Source organism: Sinohyriopsis cumingii, chromosome 13 (assembly GCF_028554795.1).
Source record: "Sinohyriopsis cumingii isolate HCF-2022 chromosome 13, ASM2855479v2, whole genome shotgun sequence".
Lineage (NCBI taxonomy): Eukaryota > Metazoa > Mollusca > Bivalvia > Unionida > Unionidae > Sinohyriopsis > Sinohyriopsis cumingii.
In genome coordinates this window covers 30,327,868-30,350,774 of record NC_142973.1, presented here as the reverse complement: position 1 = coordinate 30,350,774, position 22,907 = coordinate 30,327,868, and the positions used below count along the sequence as shown (strand labels likewise).

At 32.7% G+C, this 22,907-nt stretch overlaps 1 protein-coding gene across 1 annotated transcript in view; it reads right to left on the bottom strand.

Annotated features, from left to right (window-relative positions):
- The window catches only part of LOC149785132 (uncharacterized), a 181,819-nt gene extending 164,938 nt beyond the window's left edge, over positions 1–16,881 (bottom strand). Inside the window, exons 1-10 of the mRNA XM_089978894.1 lie at positions 16,728–16,881; positions 10,296–10,505; positions 9,779–9,821; positions 9,336–9,499; positions 8,406–8,576; positions 6,986–7,198; positions 4,852–4,894; positions 3,601–3,776; positions 3,324–3,380; positions 1,747–1,956 (exon numbers count right to left, since the gene is read on the bottom strand). Coding sequence (XP_089835020.1) covers positions 1,747–1,956; positions 3,324–3,380; positions 3,601–3,776; positions 4,852–4,894; positions 6,986–7,198; positions 8,406–8,576; positions 9,336–9,499; positions 9,779–9,821; positions 10,296–10,317 — 1,099 coding nt within the window. The 5' untranslated portion in view covers positions 10,318–10,505; positions 16,728–16,881. The remainder of the gene's footprint in view (positions 1–1,746; positions 1,957–3,323; positions 3,381–3,600; positions 3,777–4,851; positions 4,895–6,985; positions 7,199–8,405; positions 8,577–9,335; positions 9,500–9,778; positions 9,822–10,295; positions 10,506–16,727) is intronic.
- Positions 16,882–22,907: the final 6,026 nt, after the last annotated feature.

Below are 22,907 nucleotides of genomic sequence, written 5' to 3'. Positions count from 1 at the left end.
TCATATTGTAAAATTGAATGTGAATGATAAGGTAAATAGGCTTGTCTGCAAAGTGTACAAGTTATAAGGAGTGATGTTCAAATTCTGCTGAATAAAATATTGCAAACAAATCAAACTTGACTAATATATCACTACTTAAAAAGTACATATTAAATTGTATCCAGTATTTCTAGCATTAATGTTTGTGCCTTTAAACTTACAGTTGTCAAGTTCTGTTCATGACAATTCCAGGGTAACATTCTTTTTATTAATTTTGTCTTCCAAGTGATGGGCAATTCTAATTTTCTAATGCATTCTGAAATAATATGTTGCCAACATTTTGTAAAAGTGAGTGGTGGCAAGGGCAAATTAAAGCAGACATTTTCATGGAGACAGAAGATTACTGTGGATAAAAGGCACATATTTGTTCAAGAAAAACTGCATGAAAAATATTATAAATTATACTGATCACAAAAGTCTTTGTGACCTCTATTTCTCTTTTCTTACATATATTTTCATCAACTGAATTTTTTTCTTGCAAGGGATACAGTCACAAGAACTAACAGTTTCAAACATAAAAACTGTGACAGGTGTGATGAAGTAGGACACTATATGCTAACAGGAAACTGGTGTCATAATCCAATTACCCTGTTTATTAATAACACTCATATAAAACAATACAAAAAAGAATTCAAAGATAGGAAAATAAAAATGAAAATTATACATCTCACAACAAGACTCACTTGTCCATCACAGAAAAGTAACTGAAAATGGGAATTTGACACCTAAACATTAAGCATTTGATGGCTTTTAATCAAGACATTAAGATTGTGTTTCTTCAAAAGCCATTAATATTACAAACAACACAATTAGATCTGCCATCCCTAACATGACCTTCTCAGTAAGGCAGCCAGTTTTTTGGGCTGGTTTTCAGTAGGGTGTAATAAATTATGTACTGCAAGCTGGAAAACATGCATTCAGAAGTCTAGAAGTGTGATTCAAGACTGATGTATTGGTTTACATCGTCTTCAACTCAAAAGTTTCTAAACTTTACTTTGACACTAAACACCTATAGTACAGTTTCACAAACTTCAATTCCAAACCCTACAGAGCTCAATGGCTTCTTGATATCTCCCAACTAAGTTGGCATAATCTTTAAAAAAAATAAAGCTGGTGGCAACATCAATCATCTTTCCACCATGTGACATACTCAAATCAACAAACAATGTCCACTAAAGACCACTAAAGATAACTGTTGCCCTTCCTGCCTTTTTTTCTTAAGAATCTGAACATTCCATTTTATTCTTCTCAGCAGTAATAAATGAGGTTTATTGTCCCTTTTGTCCTGAGTGCTCACTTGTTGAATGCCATTAACGAAAACAAAACAAAGAAAAAAAACCCAAGTAACAGCTTGATCATGCAGACATTTTGCATCACAAAAAAATATGTACAGGTTAAAGAGTCTAAGGCACTCCGATAAAATTAGTCTGGTTCCCTGACATATTCGACTGAATCTAATATTAAAATTCGGATCCAAATCAAACAGACAAGTATCTGGAGTTTACCACAAACAATCATATTTCTGTAGTTTGTGATTTTGTTCCATAATTCCATATTTTAAGGGTAATTTCTGAAGACTAATGGCAAAATCATAAGGGTTGGCAGGTCTGCATGTTAATAAACACTAATGAACTGCATGAAGCCAAAGACTTAACCTGTTGAAAAAGTATTCAAAAGTATTAAAATAATTATGAAAAAATATCTTACTTGATGAAAATCCACTTAAAGATTTACTCCACTGTTTATTTTCAATTCCATAGGTAAGATTATCAGTACATTTGTTAATCCCAACATTCACTTGTATATGACGAGATCCAGGGATGAAATCCATGTTCATGCAGCAGGTAACTGTCTGGCAGTCAGGTGCAAATGCACAAATGCTCTTCAAAATATCTGGCATTGTATTGCCTGGGCAAGCTTTAAATAAAAACAACTTGCAAGTGAAGATAAGAATTTTAGATTAATCTAATTATCATGGTGAAACATATCTGTGAAGCATTTATGGACTGTTTCCAATTTTTATTTTTACTGGAATATAAAAGATATTTTCCAGTGGACCTAGTTAATATATAGAAAAAATATTTAACACTGTTTACATCCTATTTCATGCTTGAAAGATCACCTGCTTGTGAAATGTTGTTAGTTTGCTGGAGATGACTTCTTTATTAACTAATAATGCTTACCAAAATAAGGTCACTTCAGTGATCAAATTTTACTCACATGACTGCTTCTATTAAGAAACTTTTTCAATTTAATTCCACTTCTTAAATTTATCTCTCAGTCTATTATGATATCTATTGTTTGCTACAAGCATTCGATCTGACTACTGTACAGGCCTCTCTCTTCCAGTAGATGTACACACAGTTTATACTCACTTTTGTTGCATGGGTTTTTGAGATTTTACATAACTGGCAAGTCAAGCATCATGATTGTGTCATATTCAATCAATCAATAAAATTGCCGTTTCTTGATCTACCCAAACAAAATTATCTTTCTTTAGTAAGTATACAATTTTTTTATAAGTCACCTGTATATTTTATATCCATTCAAAATTTAAGTTTATAGACAAGTCCAAAAGACACAGATGCCCCATCCACAATTAATACAATTGAAGGAATAAGCCTGGTGTCTGACAAGGGCCATAACTTTATCAAATTTTATCAGAAAAGGTAAGTGAAGACTTGTCCTAGATCTTAATGTAAACACTTTATGTTAAATTTGACCTTATTCTGATCAGTTTTTCAAAAATTAATGAATGGAAAGGAAACTTGCAATGGTTGTGATCTGACATGATGGGACATAATGCAACAGGACAGGCAGACTTGGCATGGGTAATACTACATGTCCACTCCATAGGTATGGTGTAGACATAAAATAATTTGCTTTTGAAAAAGAGCAGATGTGGCTGAAATCATTGCATTGACCCTAAGAGATCGCTTATACCTATTAGTAATTATGGAGAATTAAGGAGTTCATGTGCTCACAGAAATTTTCCAAGTGAATGCATCAAAATTTCTAACTGGCATATTTTTGTGTTGAATGATTCTCTTTTGTTGAATATACACGAATTCATGCAATAATAAGATCACAAAATATTTTTCTAAGTGTATAATAATTGTTTACAACTTTTCAGAAAGTTAGGAATATACTTTCATTTAAAAATTTATATTAACACTTGTTATTAGGTAACTTCACAGATATATCTTCCAGTCGTTTTCAAGTTTAGGCGAGAGAAAACAACAATTTTCTAAGATATTAAAGATACATTTTATCAAATCTTTTACCTATTATTGTTGCTGGTAGTGTACATTCTTTAGGATTCCAAAAGTCCAATGTCAGACCTATAAATAAAAATGAAACAATTATGGAAATAATTTCTTGCCTGCACAAGAAAACTTAATATGTTTTAATGGTACTATCAATAAGTGTGATAAATATCTAATGGTAAAAATATGAAGTATGCAGGAGAAATATGAGCAAAATCTACACTAAACAACACCAATACAGAACCTAATTCAAAGATGGATGCAAAAATATTCCAAAGTAATAATCAAACCTTACCTGGAAACGGTAATCTACCCTGAGTAGCATTTGGTTTTGTGTTGTTGCATAAGGGATATTCATAGTCGGCATTTTCTAAAAGTTGTGTCTCAACTAAACATTTTGCATCTAGGCAAAGTTTCAGCCAAACATTCAATTTCAACTTCTTTTCTGTTTGTTCATTGTTGATCATATATCTGAAAAAGATACAGGTAGAAATGTATGTGGCAATTTTCAGATTTCAACTGCATTTTGTTGCCATACCAACCTTAATTTAATGCACTATGAAACAAGCCTCACTCCTGACATTTGTTATTCTCTAATAAAGCAGAACGTTTATGATACATCTTTGCTACCTAACAGTTAAGTGACAGAAACAATATATTTTCTAATAGTTTCATAGTTCTCATATTATTTCTCTTCATTTAATATATTAGCTAGCAGAATACGTTTGTGCAATGGAATCTATAACAAGTTAATGGCCATAGTGTAAGCATATGCATCTTAAAGCACTGATTTTATCCACTTATTTAAATCATAGTGTGTGGCTTTAAAAATCGCTTAACTGGCCCAAGTCCTGCAAAAAGTTTCATGTATGATCTACTGGTATATTATTTTCTCGCTAGGATTTATATTATATTATATTATATCATTCATATTATATTATATTATATTATATTATATTATATTATATTATATTATATCATTCATATTATATTATATTATATTATATTATATTATATTATATTATAATATAATATATTATATTATATTAATGCATACCATTTGTTCTAAATAGGATATTTTAAAACTTTTGAATTGTTAGTGAGCATAAATTCAAAATAAATGCCCAGTTCAATGACTAGTCAGTTGGAAAAGATTTTGGAGAATTGTTGAATAAACCCTGGAAAGTAGATTACAGAGACCCAGTTTGGGTGTACCACTCACATCTATTCCAAAATACACCTACATTAGCAATTTGGTGAAAATAGCAAAACACATTGGAAGGGAAGGCAAATGTGACCTAGTTTGGTGCATGAGGTACGTTCATGTCAAGACATTATTTTAAACACTGTTGAATGAGCTCTAAAATGGTGGTCATGTCAACCCTATTTTGAAATGCTACCAGATGTACCTCCACTGCAAAGTGGATGTCAATAAGTGTCTTAATGTAAGAATTTCAACCCAAAGAAGGAGCATACATGGACCAAAGGAATGCTACAAAACTGCTTCTCAAAGAAGCATGAAAAAGTTTAAACAATTCAAACTTACTTTATTCCAATAACGTTGTGAATGCTAATTGTCTTTTCTGTACCTGAAAATAGATGAATACTTATTACATGCATTTATTGCATGCTTGTTTAGAGCAATACCTATGACTATCATGACATATAAAAGATGAATCTACAATGTTTTACATCCTATAGTACTATATTATCATATAGTTTTCTGATGGTGACCTATATTAAAATAACTGTCTAAACTTTAATGAATTATATCATTATCTGTTGCAATAAGAACGTTTTTAACAAAGTATGTTAGCAGGCACTGTAAAATGTCAAATATTTGTTTTATATAAAAGAAATATTAACAGGTGTATGTGAAGAAATAGTGAAAGTACTGGTCTCTACAAACTATCATACTGAAAGTAAATCTTTACTAACTATAGGAGTGGATGAATAATGGAAGTACATGTAAATCCCACTATAAAGATCTTAGTTATAACACAAATTAGATGCAATAACTTCTAAATTACTACAAGGGTTTGTTGCCAAAATAAATTCTAGTTTCAGTAAGATACAGGGTACTACACTGAAACAAAGTACAAAAACCAAACGGTCACAACTTATGAAGGCACAGTGAGCGCTAAGTAACAATGTTTATGTCAAAATGTACCACAGTATACCAAAACGGTTCTTAAACTTTGCTGATTACAAGCGACATTCCATGTAAAATACAAAGCTGATCGACAAAGGCCATAACTCTGTCCAAAATCGAGTAGACGAGACAAGGCCCTTAAAAACCACAATTATGTCTAAGAGGCCAAGGTCTTATCAAATTCCACAAGAATCTATTGAATGGTTCTTGACAACGTTGAATAAAAGCAACATCTGATGCAAAGCTAGTTAGATGGATTTACGGAAACAGTGATCTTCACATGTCTCCCACATCTCAATATGGGGCACTGATGGATCTCATTCATGCAAGAAAAATCTAAGAACTTTTTCTTTAAAGGACAGAATAGAAGACTATTCAAAATTAATTAACATGAGAATAATCCAAAAAAAATGATAAATAAAATAGTACTATTAGCATAAATGTTCTTATCATCAATAATGTTTGTGACATATTTTATTCCTTAATAATCTGTAACTGGCATGTTGTTAATTTTGACTTAATTAAAGTCAAGCATATGTTTTTCTAACTACATGCAGATGAACATATCAACAGGCAGACAGACAGATGCTGCTGTTGTTGTTGTTGTTGTTGTGGGGTTTAATGCCATTTTTCAGCACACGATAGGCTATACATGGCGGCCAGTATTAATGGTGGAGGAAGAACCCGGGAAAACCCCAGAAAGAACCACCGATCCTCGAGAAGCTACTGGCAAGCTTTCTCACATACCCACATTGGCTGAATCTTAGACTCGAACCACCGCAGACAGAGGTGACATGGCAGTGATCCGTAACGAAGAGTGCTTTAGACCACTCGGCCACTTGGGGCCCCCAGACAGATGCATGGATGTGACTAAGACTGCATTCACAAAAATGAAGACTAATGAACTAAAAACTTCCAAGATTCTGTCAAAAATATTCAAGCATAAAAATAGGTCAAAAAGACTGCATTCACAAAAATGAAGACTTATGGACTAACAACTTCTAAGATTCTGTCAAAAATATTCAAGCATAAGAACAGGTCAAAAAGCAAAATTAATACAGTATTGTAATACTTCTGCAAATTCCTCCATGTATAAAGTCACTGACTATGGGATGAAGAGCCTCAAACAGATAAATGATGAAGACCTTGATATGAGCATGCTAAAACATCATTGTGCTATCATCTCTTTCCTTCCATTCAATTTTTGGCACTGAATTCCGACACATCATGATCTATTAGTGCGGACTGAATAGTGTGATATTTGATGTTCTGTACTCATGCAATTTATCTAGTTCAGTTATTCAGTTGCTGATTTTGTTATAAATGTTTGAATGATTCTCTGTAGAAATAAACATATTAAAATATATAATCGTGGTGTTTTCAGTTTCATGTTGTAGTAAGCCCAATATTTTGTACATAACCCTCAAACCCCTTCTTTACAAACAAGCATTTGCTGTAGAGGATGAACTCTCTGGGAAATACTCTGCTGAGAATTGTAACACTAACATCTATATTATCAAAAGCATACCCCATTCATAGGTGAGCAATGAGGTGCTGATTTCCATTTTCTCAAGTCTCACATATATCATATAATTGCAGATATCCAGTTCAAAGCCTGCCTGCAAAGATCTCTGAAGAATGGGCACATCAACACAGCATGTCAAATCTGCACAGCTGTCTGACACATGGCATGACAATGAGTACGGAAGAGCAGAATGTGCAGTTACCCCATTGCTACAATCTGAATAAAAACACATGGTAATATTCAAGTTTAAAAGGTATAAATTGCTAATATACAGGGTCATATATCATTGGTAAGAAAATGATCAATCAGCAATAGATGATTGGACTCAATAAAACAGATACCCATCTATATATACATGGAAACATGCAAGCTCTATAATATTTCTACGTAAAGTTGTTTTGCAGATCATATTGTACTTATGTCACTTTGTCTGTGATGAGACTTCAAAAAACTGAAATCATGTGATAACAATTTCTAAACTTTTCTACCTACAATAAAGGTATAATATACAAAGTTCTTGTTATATGAACCAGACAGACCACAAGCAAGTAATGTCATTGTAAAGTGTTTCCTGCTATAAAGCTCTGTAAATTTTTAAGTTTGTAATATCCTTGAGTCTTCTTTGAAAAAGAGAAACATACTTCCCTCTCAGAATGAGAATGAGGTCACAAAAACTTCATGCAATCAGATCCAATAATATTTTGAGAGTTTTCTTCACAAAGTTATGTCCCTTAGTAGCTCAAACCTTTAGGAGATTGGAAATTGTCTTCTTTTTAATAAAGGTTGTCAAATTATCATAAAAGTAACTTAACCATCTCAAAGATGAGGAGTTGATTTTACTTACATTGTAATAAGTTACATATTTCAAATGATTTCATTCTCATTTACAAAATTCAGAAGGAATGCACATTATATTGTAAAATTAAAAAAAGACTATTTCTTGACACATGCAATATGCAGAAGAAACAGAGAGTGCATAATGTGTCCTAAGATTGCTTCCTCCATTGTCATTTCATTGAAAACACTGCCTCCATCCCTTACCATTTCATTGAAAACACTGCCTCTATCCCTTATCATTTCATTGAAAACACTGCCTCCATCCATTATCATTTCACTGAAAACACTAAGTTCAAGGTATAAGTACAAACGTCTGGATAAACAGTGACCATAAGTACATCAAAGTACATCAATCAATCAAATTTAAACTTTACTGGGATACTCTTTATACTAAGCCTTAAAATAAACTTGCTTCAAATCAATGGAGTCCCTCAAATGTTATTCAGCAGAATCAACAATCTGTAACATACAGAATGGACTGAGAAATAGACAAATGAAGAGACAGTCATGGTCAACACCATATGCTCCTCCAATTAAACACAAATATCAATTTTAAATATGTATAAAATATTCAAGTGAGGTATACTCTTGTTCCATCCATCAGAAGAGGGGTAGAAAGGAGAAGCAGATCTGTTACAGGATTGCTGCAGATAGCTTGTCAACCCCAAATTATCTATTAAGTTATCAAGCATGATGTCTGATAGATTGCTTGTAGAACTCAGTCCCCGTGTCGAAAGCCAATTATTCAAGGAAAATCCTGTAAATCAAAGACAAAATTTACAGCAAGTGATAAAAAATAAACATACATTAACAATAGCTCTTAAAATTATTAAGAAATTGCTTATGCATTTTAATAATTTTCATCTTTACCTCTCTCTTTCTTTGGTGGATATAGAGTATCTGTAATTCACTTTAATTTCCACAAATTTAATTAAACTAATTGCAAAAAGAGAACTGTGTTGAATATTGTGATAAAAAGTGGAACAAAGTTCCAATGGCTACATAGCATTAAACAAGAATGTATTTTCTTTCAGCCTCAAAATTTTTAAGATTTCACTTGGAAGAAGATAAATGTGTTTTACTCACTTTCAAACAAAAAAAATATACCCTATTTTCTTATGCCTGCTTTTTCTTTGGCCATAAATGACAACTTTTAAGATGAGCTTCACCTAAAACTTTAACACTGACTTTATTCTATAGTGTAATCAACTGACATGAACATGGACGTCAAATTGATCCCTGTGTTGAACTACTATCAAGATGGGAATGACAAAGATGATATTCAATCTATATATTGTGTAAAACAAGTACAAGTATCACAAGTAAAAATTCTACTGATTGCATTATTTAAAATTTTGATAATAACTTCCAAAATCAGTTAATCTATTAGGTTACTTTTGAGTCATTAATTATCATAAGGATGTCAAAATGATAATACAATATGAAAAAATACACTGTAGAAAATTCAAGAAATAAAAATGAAAAATAAACAATTCAAAGACAATTTCAAAATTACCTGGTTCTTTGAATTCAGGTCCATAAGTGCATTCCTGCATATGTATAGCAGTATTTTCCAGTACATTCATTATTTTCAGGCAGTTGCCTCCTGCTTCAAAGCACACTTTGAGTACCAAGCTGAATGAGTAAGACTTTGTTGCCAAATTTCTATAGACTGAGAACCTATACAGAAAAAAAATGTGTACATGAGATAATGTGTATATTACAACTTGGTTAAAAAACCATTTTCATCTTAAATGGAATATTTGTTACAAATAGTTTCTTAAATGGAATATTTATTTCAAATAGTATCTTAAATGGAATATTTGTTTCAAACAGTTTCTTAAATGGAATATTTTTTTGCAAATAGTTTGTCTACTTGGCTAGAAATTTCTAAAATATCTTTACTTGATTTCTTAAAAGATTTATTAATTCAACTGATTAAATTATGAAGCAACTTACTCTGCATGAATAACACCATTCAGATCAAATTCTTCTGGAGTTCCTGAAGGACAATAATATACAGATAAAGATAATGCAAAGTATAAAAAGTTCACAGAATAATGATTACTTTGTTAAAAAATTAAAAGAGCTCAAATAAGTTCCTCTTTAATTTTGGTACAAATATTGCTATCTTGGATTTGGTTACAGACAACTAATTCTGAATGAAATATATTTCTTCAAAACTACTTATATCAGCATAGGATATAATTAATCCTTCCAATACCTATCAAATCCAGACCTGCCAAGCATAATGAAACAGATTTTGGTTTGTTGCAGCATTAGATGTACTAAACATTCATCTTCTCACCATCAGGAGAATAAGCAAGAGGTGGAGAGAGCTACAACCTTACCCTGGAGTTTACCCTAATGGGGAAAAAAATCTTAACCCCAAAAAAAACAGTAGATAACAAAATAATTTGATCAATGGCTGAAAAATATGAAGAAAGTAAAATAATCCCTCACCACTAATACCTACCCCATTGATAACCAAATAACATGATCTCATATTTTCTTTTCTCTATGCCAACTGTTAACTTGAAATCACAAGCATCTAAAAAGACATAAGTCCTGAAAGATCTCTGCAAAAGGTCTACATGGATACAGCAGTCAATTCCAGTGCAATAATCAGGTATGTGGCATGCAATACTATCATTCAGTGGTTTTGTTGTCAAGTTGGCTGGACAAGCTGAAAAGATGCAATTAATAGCATTTATTAATTTTATGTTAATCTGACAAATATTTAGAGTAACATCCTTTAAAACATTCAGTATATACACCCTTAGTGGGGATTTTTCTGTTCGATACTGTGATATCTTCCATCTCCAAGGCAAGGCCATGCTTAACCCTTTACCCCATACAAGCACCTTTGGACGCCTCTACTCCATTCGCATAGAAGCGCCATATGATGCTTTTACTCCATTCGCATGGAAGCGCCTTTTGACGCTATTACTCCATTCACATGGAAGCGCCTTTTGACACCCTATCTACACATCATCCATTTTCTATTGGTTTTACTAGCGCCACCTCCTGGGAAAACCCTATACTGATAACTATAGGCATCGTGGGAAAATTCAATCACGTTATATCACACGGTCGCTATTCAAAATAATGTCGTAATCGGCAAGCTAAAAATAGTAACACGGTTAGATTCACCTAATTCAAAAAGATGGAGTCAACGGATTTCGTTCGGCCGTTTCTTGAAAGTTCTGAAGATGAAAATTTTAACTTCGAAGGCTTCAGTGAGGCAGATATTGGTTCTGATATTGAATTCGATAATGTGGATTGTGATACTTTGTCAGATTCCGACGATTCGTGTGATATTGCCGCGGATTTCGAGCCTTTTGATGTAGAGGTCGAGGGAGGCCATATTTGGTCACATAATTTCGATGTCGTGACGGTAAATGAATTCGTGCACGCATCAGGACCAATACTGCCGCAGGTAATTGATGTTAATATAGCTTCAGCTTTTGATTTTTTCAGCCAATTGTTCACGCCTGAAATGATTGCAGATATTTCAAATCACACCAATAACTATGCACGTTTTAAAATGGGGCAGTTGAGGGCAGACGACACGCGGTGGGTTGAAACCACTCCTGCGGAAATTAGAGCCTATCTCGGCATCAATGTCTTAATGGGAATTAATTACTTGCCGGATTTATCTATGTACTGGTCCACAGACAATTTAATTGGCAATGTAGGAATTCAGAATGTTTTAACATGCAACCGGTTTCAAAAGTTGAGCCAGTATTTTCATGTGTCTGCTAGAGAAAATGAACCCCCTAGAGATGCCCCAAACTTTGACTGGCTATACAAAGTACGGCCAATCATACAACAAGTTAGCGAGAAATTCCCTCAGTATTACAATTTATCCAGAGAGGTATCTGTGGATGAAGCTATGGTAAAGTTCTCTGGACGTCTCTCTTTTCGCCAATACATGCCTGCAAAACCCATAAAGAGGGGAATCAAAATTTGGATGCTCTGTGATGCTAATACTGCCTATATGTCATGCTTTGATGTTTATCTTGGTAAGCAAGGTAACAACAACAACCCTGAACATGGCCTTGCTTACAATGTAGTAACTAAGCTGACAGACAAATTGCATGGCCGTAACCATCATGTATATTTTGATAATTATTTTACAAGCATCAATTTATTGGAAGATCTACAAGCAAATGGCTTGTATGCATGTGGGACAGTCAGGTTAAACCGTAAAGGTTTTCCTAAATCTTTTAAGAAATCAGAGGCAATTAAGAAAAGGGGGGATTGTAAAATCTTGCAGAAGGAGGGGACAAATTTAACTGCATCAGTCTGGAGAGACAAGAAAAATGTTTACCATCTCTCCACCCTGAGTGACCCAACATTACAAATGCAGGCTCAAAGGCGTGTTGGCCCCAACATTTTGTATGTCCCTCAACCACACGCAGTTTTTAACTATAACAAATACATGGGAGGGGTAGACCTTCATGACCAGCTCCGGATGAAGTATGATGTGGGTAGAAACTCAAAGAGATGGTGGAAATACCTGTTTTGGTTTTTACTGAATAGTGCCATTGTTAACGCCTTCATCTTGTATCGCTGTGCCTCCAAACGCCAAACAAAAAAGCGCTACTCCCATCTTGACTTCAGATTAGAGCTAGTGAGGGATTTGATAGGGGGGTACAGCAAGCATAAAAGATCTGGGTTGGAAATTGATCGTCCCGGGCTGGTAGAAGTTGAAAACATCATGGGTCACATTAATGTACGCATCTCTGGACCTAAAAGACGCTGTCGCTATCACTTGAAGCACTTACAAGTGAGGCGAGAAACTGTGTATGGATGCTCAGTATGTGGTGTGCATCTGTGCAGGGAAGGGTGCCACACCAGATTTCACAATTTGTGAATTTCGTATTTTAAATATATGTAATTAAATTTGTTTTGTTCAAGTATTTTATAGTTTGTTGATATTCACACTGTATGACCACATACCTTTTATGAAATAACTTTCCGTTTATTCAAGAAATAATTGATGCATTACACTTGGTGGATATTTAGTTTATTAAATATTTTTTTGGAAATATGAAGTTGAATAGGGCTTTATTGCTCTTTTATACTTCAACTGATACATTATAGTCATAAAAGTTCATTTATTTAATTTATCCTTTACACAATAGTGATAAATACAGTTTAGATCTATATCTACTTTATATTTTTCATTTTCATTCTCCTGTTACATGTTGGTCATTTAAATTTTTAATTATATGTTTCTAATTATTTGTCTTCCTGTTACCTATTGTTATTTGTTCATAAATTTTAATTCTATTTGTCTTGTTATATTTTTATTTGTTTGCATTTTTATTCTAGTTCAATTGGTTTATATATAATATATTTCTATTTTCATTCTTGTTATATTTAAATAGTAATTTACGATAGTTAAGTTCATTAATGGCCAGTTTAAAATTAAAAAATAAAATACTATAAAATAATTATAAATTATAATATACAAGTTAAAGCTATGTTACCAAATCATATGATGATCCTTAATTTGTGTGAATTGTCATCACCAGATGCCTTCCATTTCATACATAAGTTGTGCATTGCTATGTTCTATACTCTTTAAGTTAAATAAATATGATAAACTTTAGTATTAGTATATCATATTGTGTTTATATATATAAATATATATATATATAAGAATATTGTACATTAGTTATTAACATAAAGTAACAAATCAAATGCAATTTAAATGGCAAAGAAAATTCCATGTAAAGAAAATAAAGTTTCACACAACTCTTCTTAGCTCACTATCTGGTGTATTGAAAGCATATTCCATTTTTAAAAAATAATATTTATACTGCAATAAAGATCACCTTTTCCTCTAAAAGTTTTCCATACATGACAAATATGTACAGGAAGAGGAAAACTATTAAAAGTTAGTTTGAAATAAGCTTATACTACTCTGTCTCATATTTTCCAGTCTGTCCTATTGGTAAGGGACCATGTAGGTAACCTCTATTCTATTTATAGCACACTGCACTGGGTAACTTTGCTACATGTGTATCAAAGGCCTAAAAAGCCAGATGCTCTATGAGGTAAAGGGTTAAACACTATTATGACTTGTTTTTAGTTTTGTTGTCTTGGTTTTAACCCTTTACCTCATAGAGCATAGCGACAAAGTGCAGCACGCTATAAATAGAACACCTGTTACCTAGCCGACCGCATACGCATAGCCTGACTGTGAACTGTTAAACAATGTAGTGTATGTTACGTTTAACAGCAATTTTAACCATTTTACATTTTAGATAAAAATCTATTACATGTGGAAAAATTTAAGAGTAAAGTCCAATTGTTATAGCTGTGTAATTATTTTTCACAGAAGAATATTTTATGTGCTTTAAAATCGAGAGAGAACTCATTCACCGTCATGTCAGTGGGGCCGCGTGACCGACCGTAGCTGCCATTTCCCATACTCGAAATTTACGCGTTTTTCGTCTGTGTCTACATCACTAAGTCATCTGAATTTGATAATCAATACAAACTAATTGCTGCTTACATAAATATTAGAGCCTTTACCAAAGTTACTGAATCTTTCGTGGTTGTGATTCTAATCGTGAAAACTTCATAAGTACTGAATGAAATCCTGTCTGTGAATTGTTAAGCAATGTAGTGGTGTTACGTTTAACAGCAGTTTTAACCATTTTATGTTTTAGATAGACACCTATTATATGTGGAAAAATTTAAGAGTAAAGTCCGATTGTTATAGCTGTGTAATTATTTTTCACAGAAGAATATTTTATGTGCGTTAAAATCAAGAGAGAACTCGTTCACCGTCATGTCAGTGAGGCCGCGTGACCGACCGTAGCAGCCATTTCCCATACTCGAAATTTACATGTTTTTCGTCTGCGTCTATATCACTAAGTCATCTGAATTTGATAATTTATAAAAACTAATTGCTGCCTACATCAATATCAGAGACTTTACCTAATTTATTGAATCTTTCGTGGTTGTTATTCTAAGCGTGAAAACTTCGTACGTACTGAATGAAATCCGCGGCTGCCATTTTGGAGACTGGAGATTATGACCCAGTTACTTTAAATAGCAGATATCGACCAGTGCATGAATAGCGACCACGTGATCTGACGTAATTATCATTCGCAGAAATGAATGTAGTATCTAATAGGGGGGTTTTCCCCGAAGGTGGCGCTACGAAAACTAGCTCAAAATGGCCGATGTTTACAGCAGGCGTCAAAAGGCGCTTCCATGCGAATCTTGCAGAGGCGTCAAAAGGCGCTTCCATGCGAATGGAGTAGAGGCGTCCAAAGACGCTTGTATGAGGTAAAGGGTTAAGCATACTTTTGGCACATAATTGGTTATGTCATGCCAAGAATATGGGGACTAAGCTTTGCTTTAAGTATTTTATACAAGGAGAAGTATACAGTATTCTGAAGGAGTTCATTCTTTCTTAATTTTTGCATTAAATGGGCAGTCATGTAAAGGCATCATTGTCAGCAGTCATGAATGCATGTATTGTTAAGTATTTATAGAAGTTATCAGAAAGATATCACTATGCATGGTCTTGGAGATGGAAGATATCACAGTACCTGACAGAAAAATCCCCACTTAGCATGGTCTTGGAGATGGAAGATATCGCAGTACCTAACAGAAAAATCACCACTAAGCATGCTCAATCAGCACATTTTTGAAACTGTGTAATGTAATATTTGGTCATCTCAAACGGCTATTTAATTCAATCTGGAAACATTGGAACAAAATATCTTTTTTGTTGATCACCATCTAAGAAATTGTCTTTTATTGTAGGACTAAATTATAATGGTTGGGTATTTATCAGTGTGTAAATTTTACCTAATCACTCACAAACTTATCACAAAGTCCTTCTGATTTTATTTACTTTGTGAGTCATTAAGTACAATTTACACATCGATAAATACCTAACCATGGTCATTTAATCCTTATAATTCCAATTTACTTTTTTTCTGTCATCATATCAGCGGATTTCATCAACAAAACATTTAGGTAGCTCGAAGACTTCTTTCATTAGCTTCATCACTGCAACTAAATACAATGCTTGATCTTTGCTAGCCAAGAGTTGCAGATTCTTTATTTAGTATAGGGTAGAGTGTCAGAGTATTTTAAGATATAAAAAACTGGGATGATGCTGTTCAAACCAGGCTATTCCTGTTTTTTCCAACATTAATCTTGCGTATGGCATGTGTTGTTATAGCATTAGTTGTTCTTGTTTTCTGTGCATTTTGATCTTTCAAAAGCAAAATCATTTCCTTTTTTAGTGAGATCCCTTGCTCAACATTTGACCCTGACCTTGAATAACTGCCAGTGAAACATTGTTGAAGCAAAATGAAATAATTTCTCAAGATGATCTTGTAAAGCCTGCTAGAGTTATTCTTTGGCAAAAAGGGTGAGTGTTGGAATGCAGGAATGACTGTGCAATTACATTGTTTTAATTTAAATGGGTGATTTTAATCAGTGGGTAATCACAAAAGTGGGTGGGTGGGCTTATTATTATGGTGTGAGATGTTGGTATAGATAAAGCTTCATATATAATTACCTGGTAACTGGGAATCAAAGGTAGTCAGCAGTATTTACTGATGCATAAAAAAATTGATAAGTATCATATGACCATGATTCATATCCAGTCAGATTGCAAAATTCCAGTCCATTCATAACAACTGGAATTATATCAAGTTAAATGAGTGACTCTTGGGGTTCAGTAATAATGCAGTGGAGGAATTCATGAATAAATTTATCCTTAACAGCAATTTTGTTGAAATTATAAGTATGAGCTTAAACTTGATACTTAAGAGAGATTCATGTCTATGAAAAACATATAACACTGTGTACAAAGTTAAAATGAACTTTTAATATTTTTTTTGCTTTATGAAAACAAAACACTCACTTGTATTCCAACCATCAGGTGTAGGACCATATGGGGATAGAGACCCATTACATGGGGTGTCATCAAAAAACTTGTACAGTTTTAGGTCTTTGTAAAGCTGTCGTAGAACAGGCTCTGACAGGGAGGTGTTAACATCAGTTCCTTTTCCACTCAGCCATTGTGTTAATGAAAAATCTGCAATACAGAATGGTTTTGACAAAACTAGCATCACTATTGACTTAAAAATTTCATAATTTTTCAGTCAGTGATAAATTAACAAAATAGATATCCTATCATTTCTGATTCTAACGATACACATTTTTAATTCTTGTTCACTATTCAGTTTCCATATGGAATTTGTGCTTAATCTGCACCAAAAAGTATAAAGATAGAGGAAATTTACTGGCAATACTGAAAAAACTGCATAATTTTGTAGATGTTGAAATGGACAAGAGAAAGAAATTTTCAAAGACAGTATAAAATGTATGCATGTTAAAGTAATGACTGTGTCATATGAGATAATATGAAGGATCCAGATTACGGTAAATTTGTTTTCAACATAAATCTTAAAGAATATCACAATTTTATTACATGCTTTATTTATTTCTGCATATAAAGATATGATAGCTTAAAATTTCACAAATAATAATGTCTAAAGCAAATATAAACCTTGTATGGCAAAGCCACTTTTCCTTGAACAAGGTAATTTTGGAAGTTTTGTGTTTACTAGCACTGGAAATATTGTAGCACATGGGGCACTTGACTCTAGGCAGATGCTGATGTTCATGTCGATAAGGAAAACATTCTCAAAGTGCAGATTGAGGAGAATGAAACTGAAAGACATTATCTTCAATATTAAAATATGAACTTCTGAAACAACTATTTTAGTATAGTGATATCATATTAAAGTTTGCAAAGTAAATGTACAAAGTTACCAATTATATTCAGCCATATTCTTAAAAACACTTTGCAAATTTATGTCTAATTGACAAATGAAAATTGTGTTTACCAATACTAAAGATCTAGTCATGATGCAAAATATTTAGATTGTCCTATCAGCACCACTATATTTTTGCAATTGTCCTCAAATTTAAATGCTTTTGTTTGATACATTGTAATTTTAAATGATGCAAATGAAAGAATTATAAAACATTACCCTGAAAAATAATGATACCATCAGCATTAACCAAGACTTACTTAATCCTGTATATACCATGTACTGAAATTGTCTTTGGTTTACCTGTAATATATGGAATATAATGTTAATCAGAGGAGTATCTAGAAAACATTTCAAATAAATGAATGTTAAATGATAACTAATCATCATATACTGGACAATATGGTAATTACACAATATATAACATAACTTGGGCAAAACATAATGACAAATTATGCATAATGTTGAAAATTCCAAAATGCTTGATCATGGTGATGGTAAGAATTTCATGAAATGTAAATTAACCCCATTTGCTTATTAGGTAAATGAAATTGACAGATGAACCAACAGAAGAAGAAAACAAAGTAAGCAGACTGCATAGACATGTACCAAGAAGACAGATGATACCTGAGTGACATCTATGTGTTTCATAAAACATAAACAGCTTGTTAAATAAAGGTAGCAGGAAATAGGATTGCTTTGTGATTGTGCCTGAAACCCTTTTAGTTTAGGCATGCCACAGAAATGATTTTCCAGAGTACAATCAAAAACAAAATTTAATTTTTGGTTTGATTATGAAAATGAATATCAAATTTTATTAAAATCTGAAAATTGTGCACAATTTTATGTCTCTTGAAGGCAGTCAATACAATATAACTTAATTGTCTTCCACTAAATGAAATTATATGGAACTTTGAGGAGCAGTTGATCCTGAATACAGCAATTTAATTTTCTTTTAAAACCACAAAATTACAAGGAAGAACCAACTGTAATTTTATAGACTGTAATATGTTCATCTTTGTCTGTGATGCTCTGATTAGTGACAAGAAAATAATTGTTCTAAAACATGTTTTACCCCAATCGTAGTTAAACAAAGACGCTGATATTGAAAATTTCTCTATAGCCATGGTCATCTGTTGGTTGCATGCATCGATCGAGACTGATGCTGATATAAGCCTCTGTAAAATTCCATCACTCAGACAGCATTGTACTCCAGTACATAAGTTGGGTATCTGGCATGATATTGTGTCTGGTAATGCAGGCAGACTTATGTTAATTCCACAATCTGCAAAGGAAGGAAATAAAATCCATTCTGTCTCTGAAAATCTGAAAATTAATTTTTTTGTCTTGAAAGCTGTAAATACTGGCTTTATGAACCTTGATCACAGATCAATAACCAAACACTTATGATTCAAGTTCCTAAAACATATTACATATAACATCAAACCACACTTCTGTGGCCAGAATGGGCACAATAACACGTTACTTTTATAAAAGTGAAATGACATCTGCTAAACCTAAAACCAAATATTTGGTTCATTGCTCTCCTGTATATTTTGAAAGTGTATCAACTCTAGCACACATATAAATGTCACACTACAAACATAATTTTAAATTACAGGTGCCAACAATAACTTGCTTACAAATGTTAATTATGATGATGAATTAAAACTTGTGCCCAAATTTCCATTTTATTGAAAATTATCAATGTAAAGAACACTGGATTTCTTTACAAATGATTATCAGCTGAAGTTTTTCACTTTACATAAGTTTCAGTTCATCACTGAGCAAACTTACCATTAATCCATCTTTCCCCAGAGGAATTATGATGACATGCTTCATCAACAAAAAATGGTGTAATGGCCAGATCATTCATTAGTTCTGACAACAATGTTGGGTTCAAAGTATCATCTGGTTTGATACCATGACTCTCTCTCCAATTTTGATAAGAAAAATCTGTAATACATTCAAACATAGACTATATAGTATATGAGTGGATCAATAATATCACTACTAGTATAGATGGTGATAAAAGATTTTATTCAAAGGTTAAAGGGTCAGGCCTGCAGGTTGAGCCATACTCATGGTATTTCAGTAAACATTGATTTTGAAGCAAAGGTTTAATAGTTTTTTTTTTAAAGTACTGCACAATGAATGGTCTCTCATTTTTTCTAAGACATTTAAAGTATTGGCAGACTAAATGAAAGGGACAAAGAAATATAAGCAAGAGGAAAACTTCAAAGAAACAAAAATACAAAGCTTTTCATAACTGTGACCTTGAACCCATATCTCTTGTGAATACAATCTGATCCCAAGTACCACAATAAAGTATGTTTCATAATGATTTATCTCTTATATGAAAAAAATGTATCCATGAATTTAGGAAAAATGAAGACAAAACACAAAAAAACATTAATAAATAACCTAACACTATTTTTTAAAACTGTGACCCCCAAACCATGAGAAAGGTTCAAGCGAGTGTGTTGCTGAATTAATTGCTTTTACTTCACAAGGCTTCTGAAGTATGACCAAACTTATCAAGGGATTTAAGAAATTAAGCAAATTACAAAAGTTCAGCAAAATGTGATACCCTGCAATCCTAAGGTGAATTGTTTTGAACATATTTCTTCAAGCACACTTTGAGTACACATAAAACAACAAATATCTACATTATCTCAACAGCACTATTAGGTCAATCTTCATTCTTTTGTCATATGTTCCTGGACTAACATTTCACAAGAACTAAGCTGTTCAATTTCTTTTCACCCAAAGGGGATCAAATTTCCTTGAAATCAGTGATAGAAAAGCTAACAGTACGTGCTCTCATAACAAAGGGCATCTTTCTTATGCAGAGGAGAAACATGCACAAGGCTTCATACAAATGCATTGTTTATATCTGAATTTATTGCCCGTAAAAGCAAAATGCAATGACCAAATGTATTTTTAATGATAATGACCGTAACCACAAAAGTTGTTGATCCTTGCATTAAGAAGAAACATTTTATTATAATCTAGCAGATGATGTGGTCAAGAACTTAATTTACCCAGAAATGAAAAGCGTTTGTAATGCCTATTTTAACAACAGTAACCTTGACCTTAGAGCAGCTACTAATCCACTAACAGGGTTTTTCTGTGAGTATAGGGAAAAAATACACTAAATTACATTTTTGTCTGTTATCAATAACTTAAATTATCATTTGTAAATGAAATGCATGGGCAAAACATATTTTAACACAAATAACGTTGTCCTTAGAGCTAATGACCCCCAAAAACGGTTCTTTACTGGACTAAGGATAACACATATACTAAACTGAATAGAAATAAATTTGATAGAATGTTAAACTGTGTTCAGATGCCAAAATGTGTAACTATCCCCAGGCCACCAAACCTGATTTATTCAAATCTTTTGTTCCCATTGTAGATGAAAGAAAAAGTCTTGGATGTTCTGTGCATGTTGGAAATGAAACCAACTGATCACTCTGAAAACATGCAGTACAACAGAACAATAAGATTGAATGTACCCTGATTTAGATTTGGTCAATAAGCCATATGATATCTTCTTGGTTTCCTCATATAGCACACTATCTGCATTGCTTATACAGTTTAGGTAAATATCAAAATATCTAAAAGCAGTAGCTTGAAATACTGTTAAAAGAGAAATGCAAACAAATAACATTTTATTTGTTGTCACACCCTTTAAATTACACACACATACACACTCTCATATATATATATATATATATATATATACACACACATTAAAAATAAAATGACATTTAAAGTGTTGGCATAAAGTGAATTGATATTCCAATAATATTAGTATATCAAATTGTAATCCACCCATGGCACAATAATATGTATATATAAACATTCTCACAACTGTTTGCTACCAATTCTAGATCAATGACGAATTTCCACACAATAATTTGTGACATATGAAAATAACAATAAAAAGTGTTAATAATCCCCTTTTTTCTAAATTAATTTAATATGGTACACAATTTCATCGCAATCCATTTGGCTTTCTGCCCCCCCCCCTTATGCATAATGGAAAAAAAACTAAGCAGAATTCTGGAGTGAAAGAGAAAAAGTTTTCGGGCTGGATGAAAAGCTTGACACTGAACTAACACCAAGTAACTTATAAGGATATGGTTCATCATAACAATATGTGTGCACTTTTCATGGGATTTATCTAGGATTCATCAATGATACAAAGTTGCAAAACATGTTGACAGTAAATTTCTTGGTTATGTGGTAACACATGCTGTGATGTGTTTAATGTTTTGTTGTTGTTGTTGCTTAAACATACTATAATGTTCTAAAAATCGATTATTATTAATTAAATATGAAAATGTCCAATGGCCTCTCTCTCTCTCTCTCTGGACCATCGTAGAAGGATAAGGGCTAAATTCTATGAAATGATAAATGTAGAGGATTTTTGTTTGTGTCATCCCTCGATGTCTCTGGACTTATGAATGATGGTAAACGTTAAGTCAAACTGACCAAAGGATGAGAGAGAGAGAGAGAGAGTTCTAAAGTCAAACAGAGAGAGTGAGAGAGTTCTAAAGTCAAACCAACAGAGAGAGAGAGAGAGAGAGAGAGAGAGAGAGATAAAAAGTTTATGGTCGGTGGTACTGTTACTAAAGCAGAATAATCACTTAGATCAACTGTAAACTTATTAAAATATTTTAATTACCTCTTGTTGGTTCATCATTTCACTTAGTTTCTATCCCGCATTAATTTTATAAAATCAACAGATTATAAGTGTTAAATTATACATATATGCAAATAACACTTTTATTCTGTCATACCCTTCAAATTTCACGCACATTGATCTCAGTGAATATAACTTTACTTATTTTAGATTTTGGCAAATACCTGATGTCACAAAACTTGAGTTCCAATCACACTCCGAAGGCACTTTTGGAAGAATGGTATCTTGGAATATCCTCACAGTCTTCTCACAATACACAGAATCAAAACATACACTGACATTTAGGTTGAATATGAAATGCTTCTGGCTTGGCAGGTCTTGTAAAAGGTAGCTGTAAATTAGGAAATAGACACATTATTTGTAGCAGTACATTAAATGGTACTTTGTGCCCAGTGACAAAATTATGCAACATCTGTTACAAATGACAAAAGAGCATGAAGATAATAAAAAGTAATCACTCATACCTAAACAAGTTTGTAAAAAGATGATTGATTAAAGAAAGCAAAAGACAGGAACTGAAAAAAAATCCTCAAATAGATTAAAAAGTTGC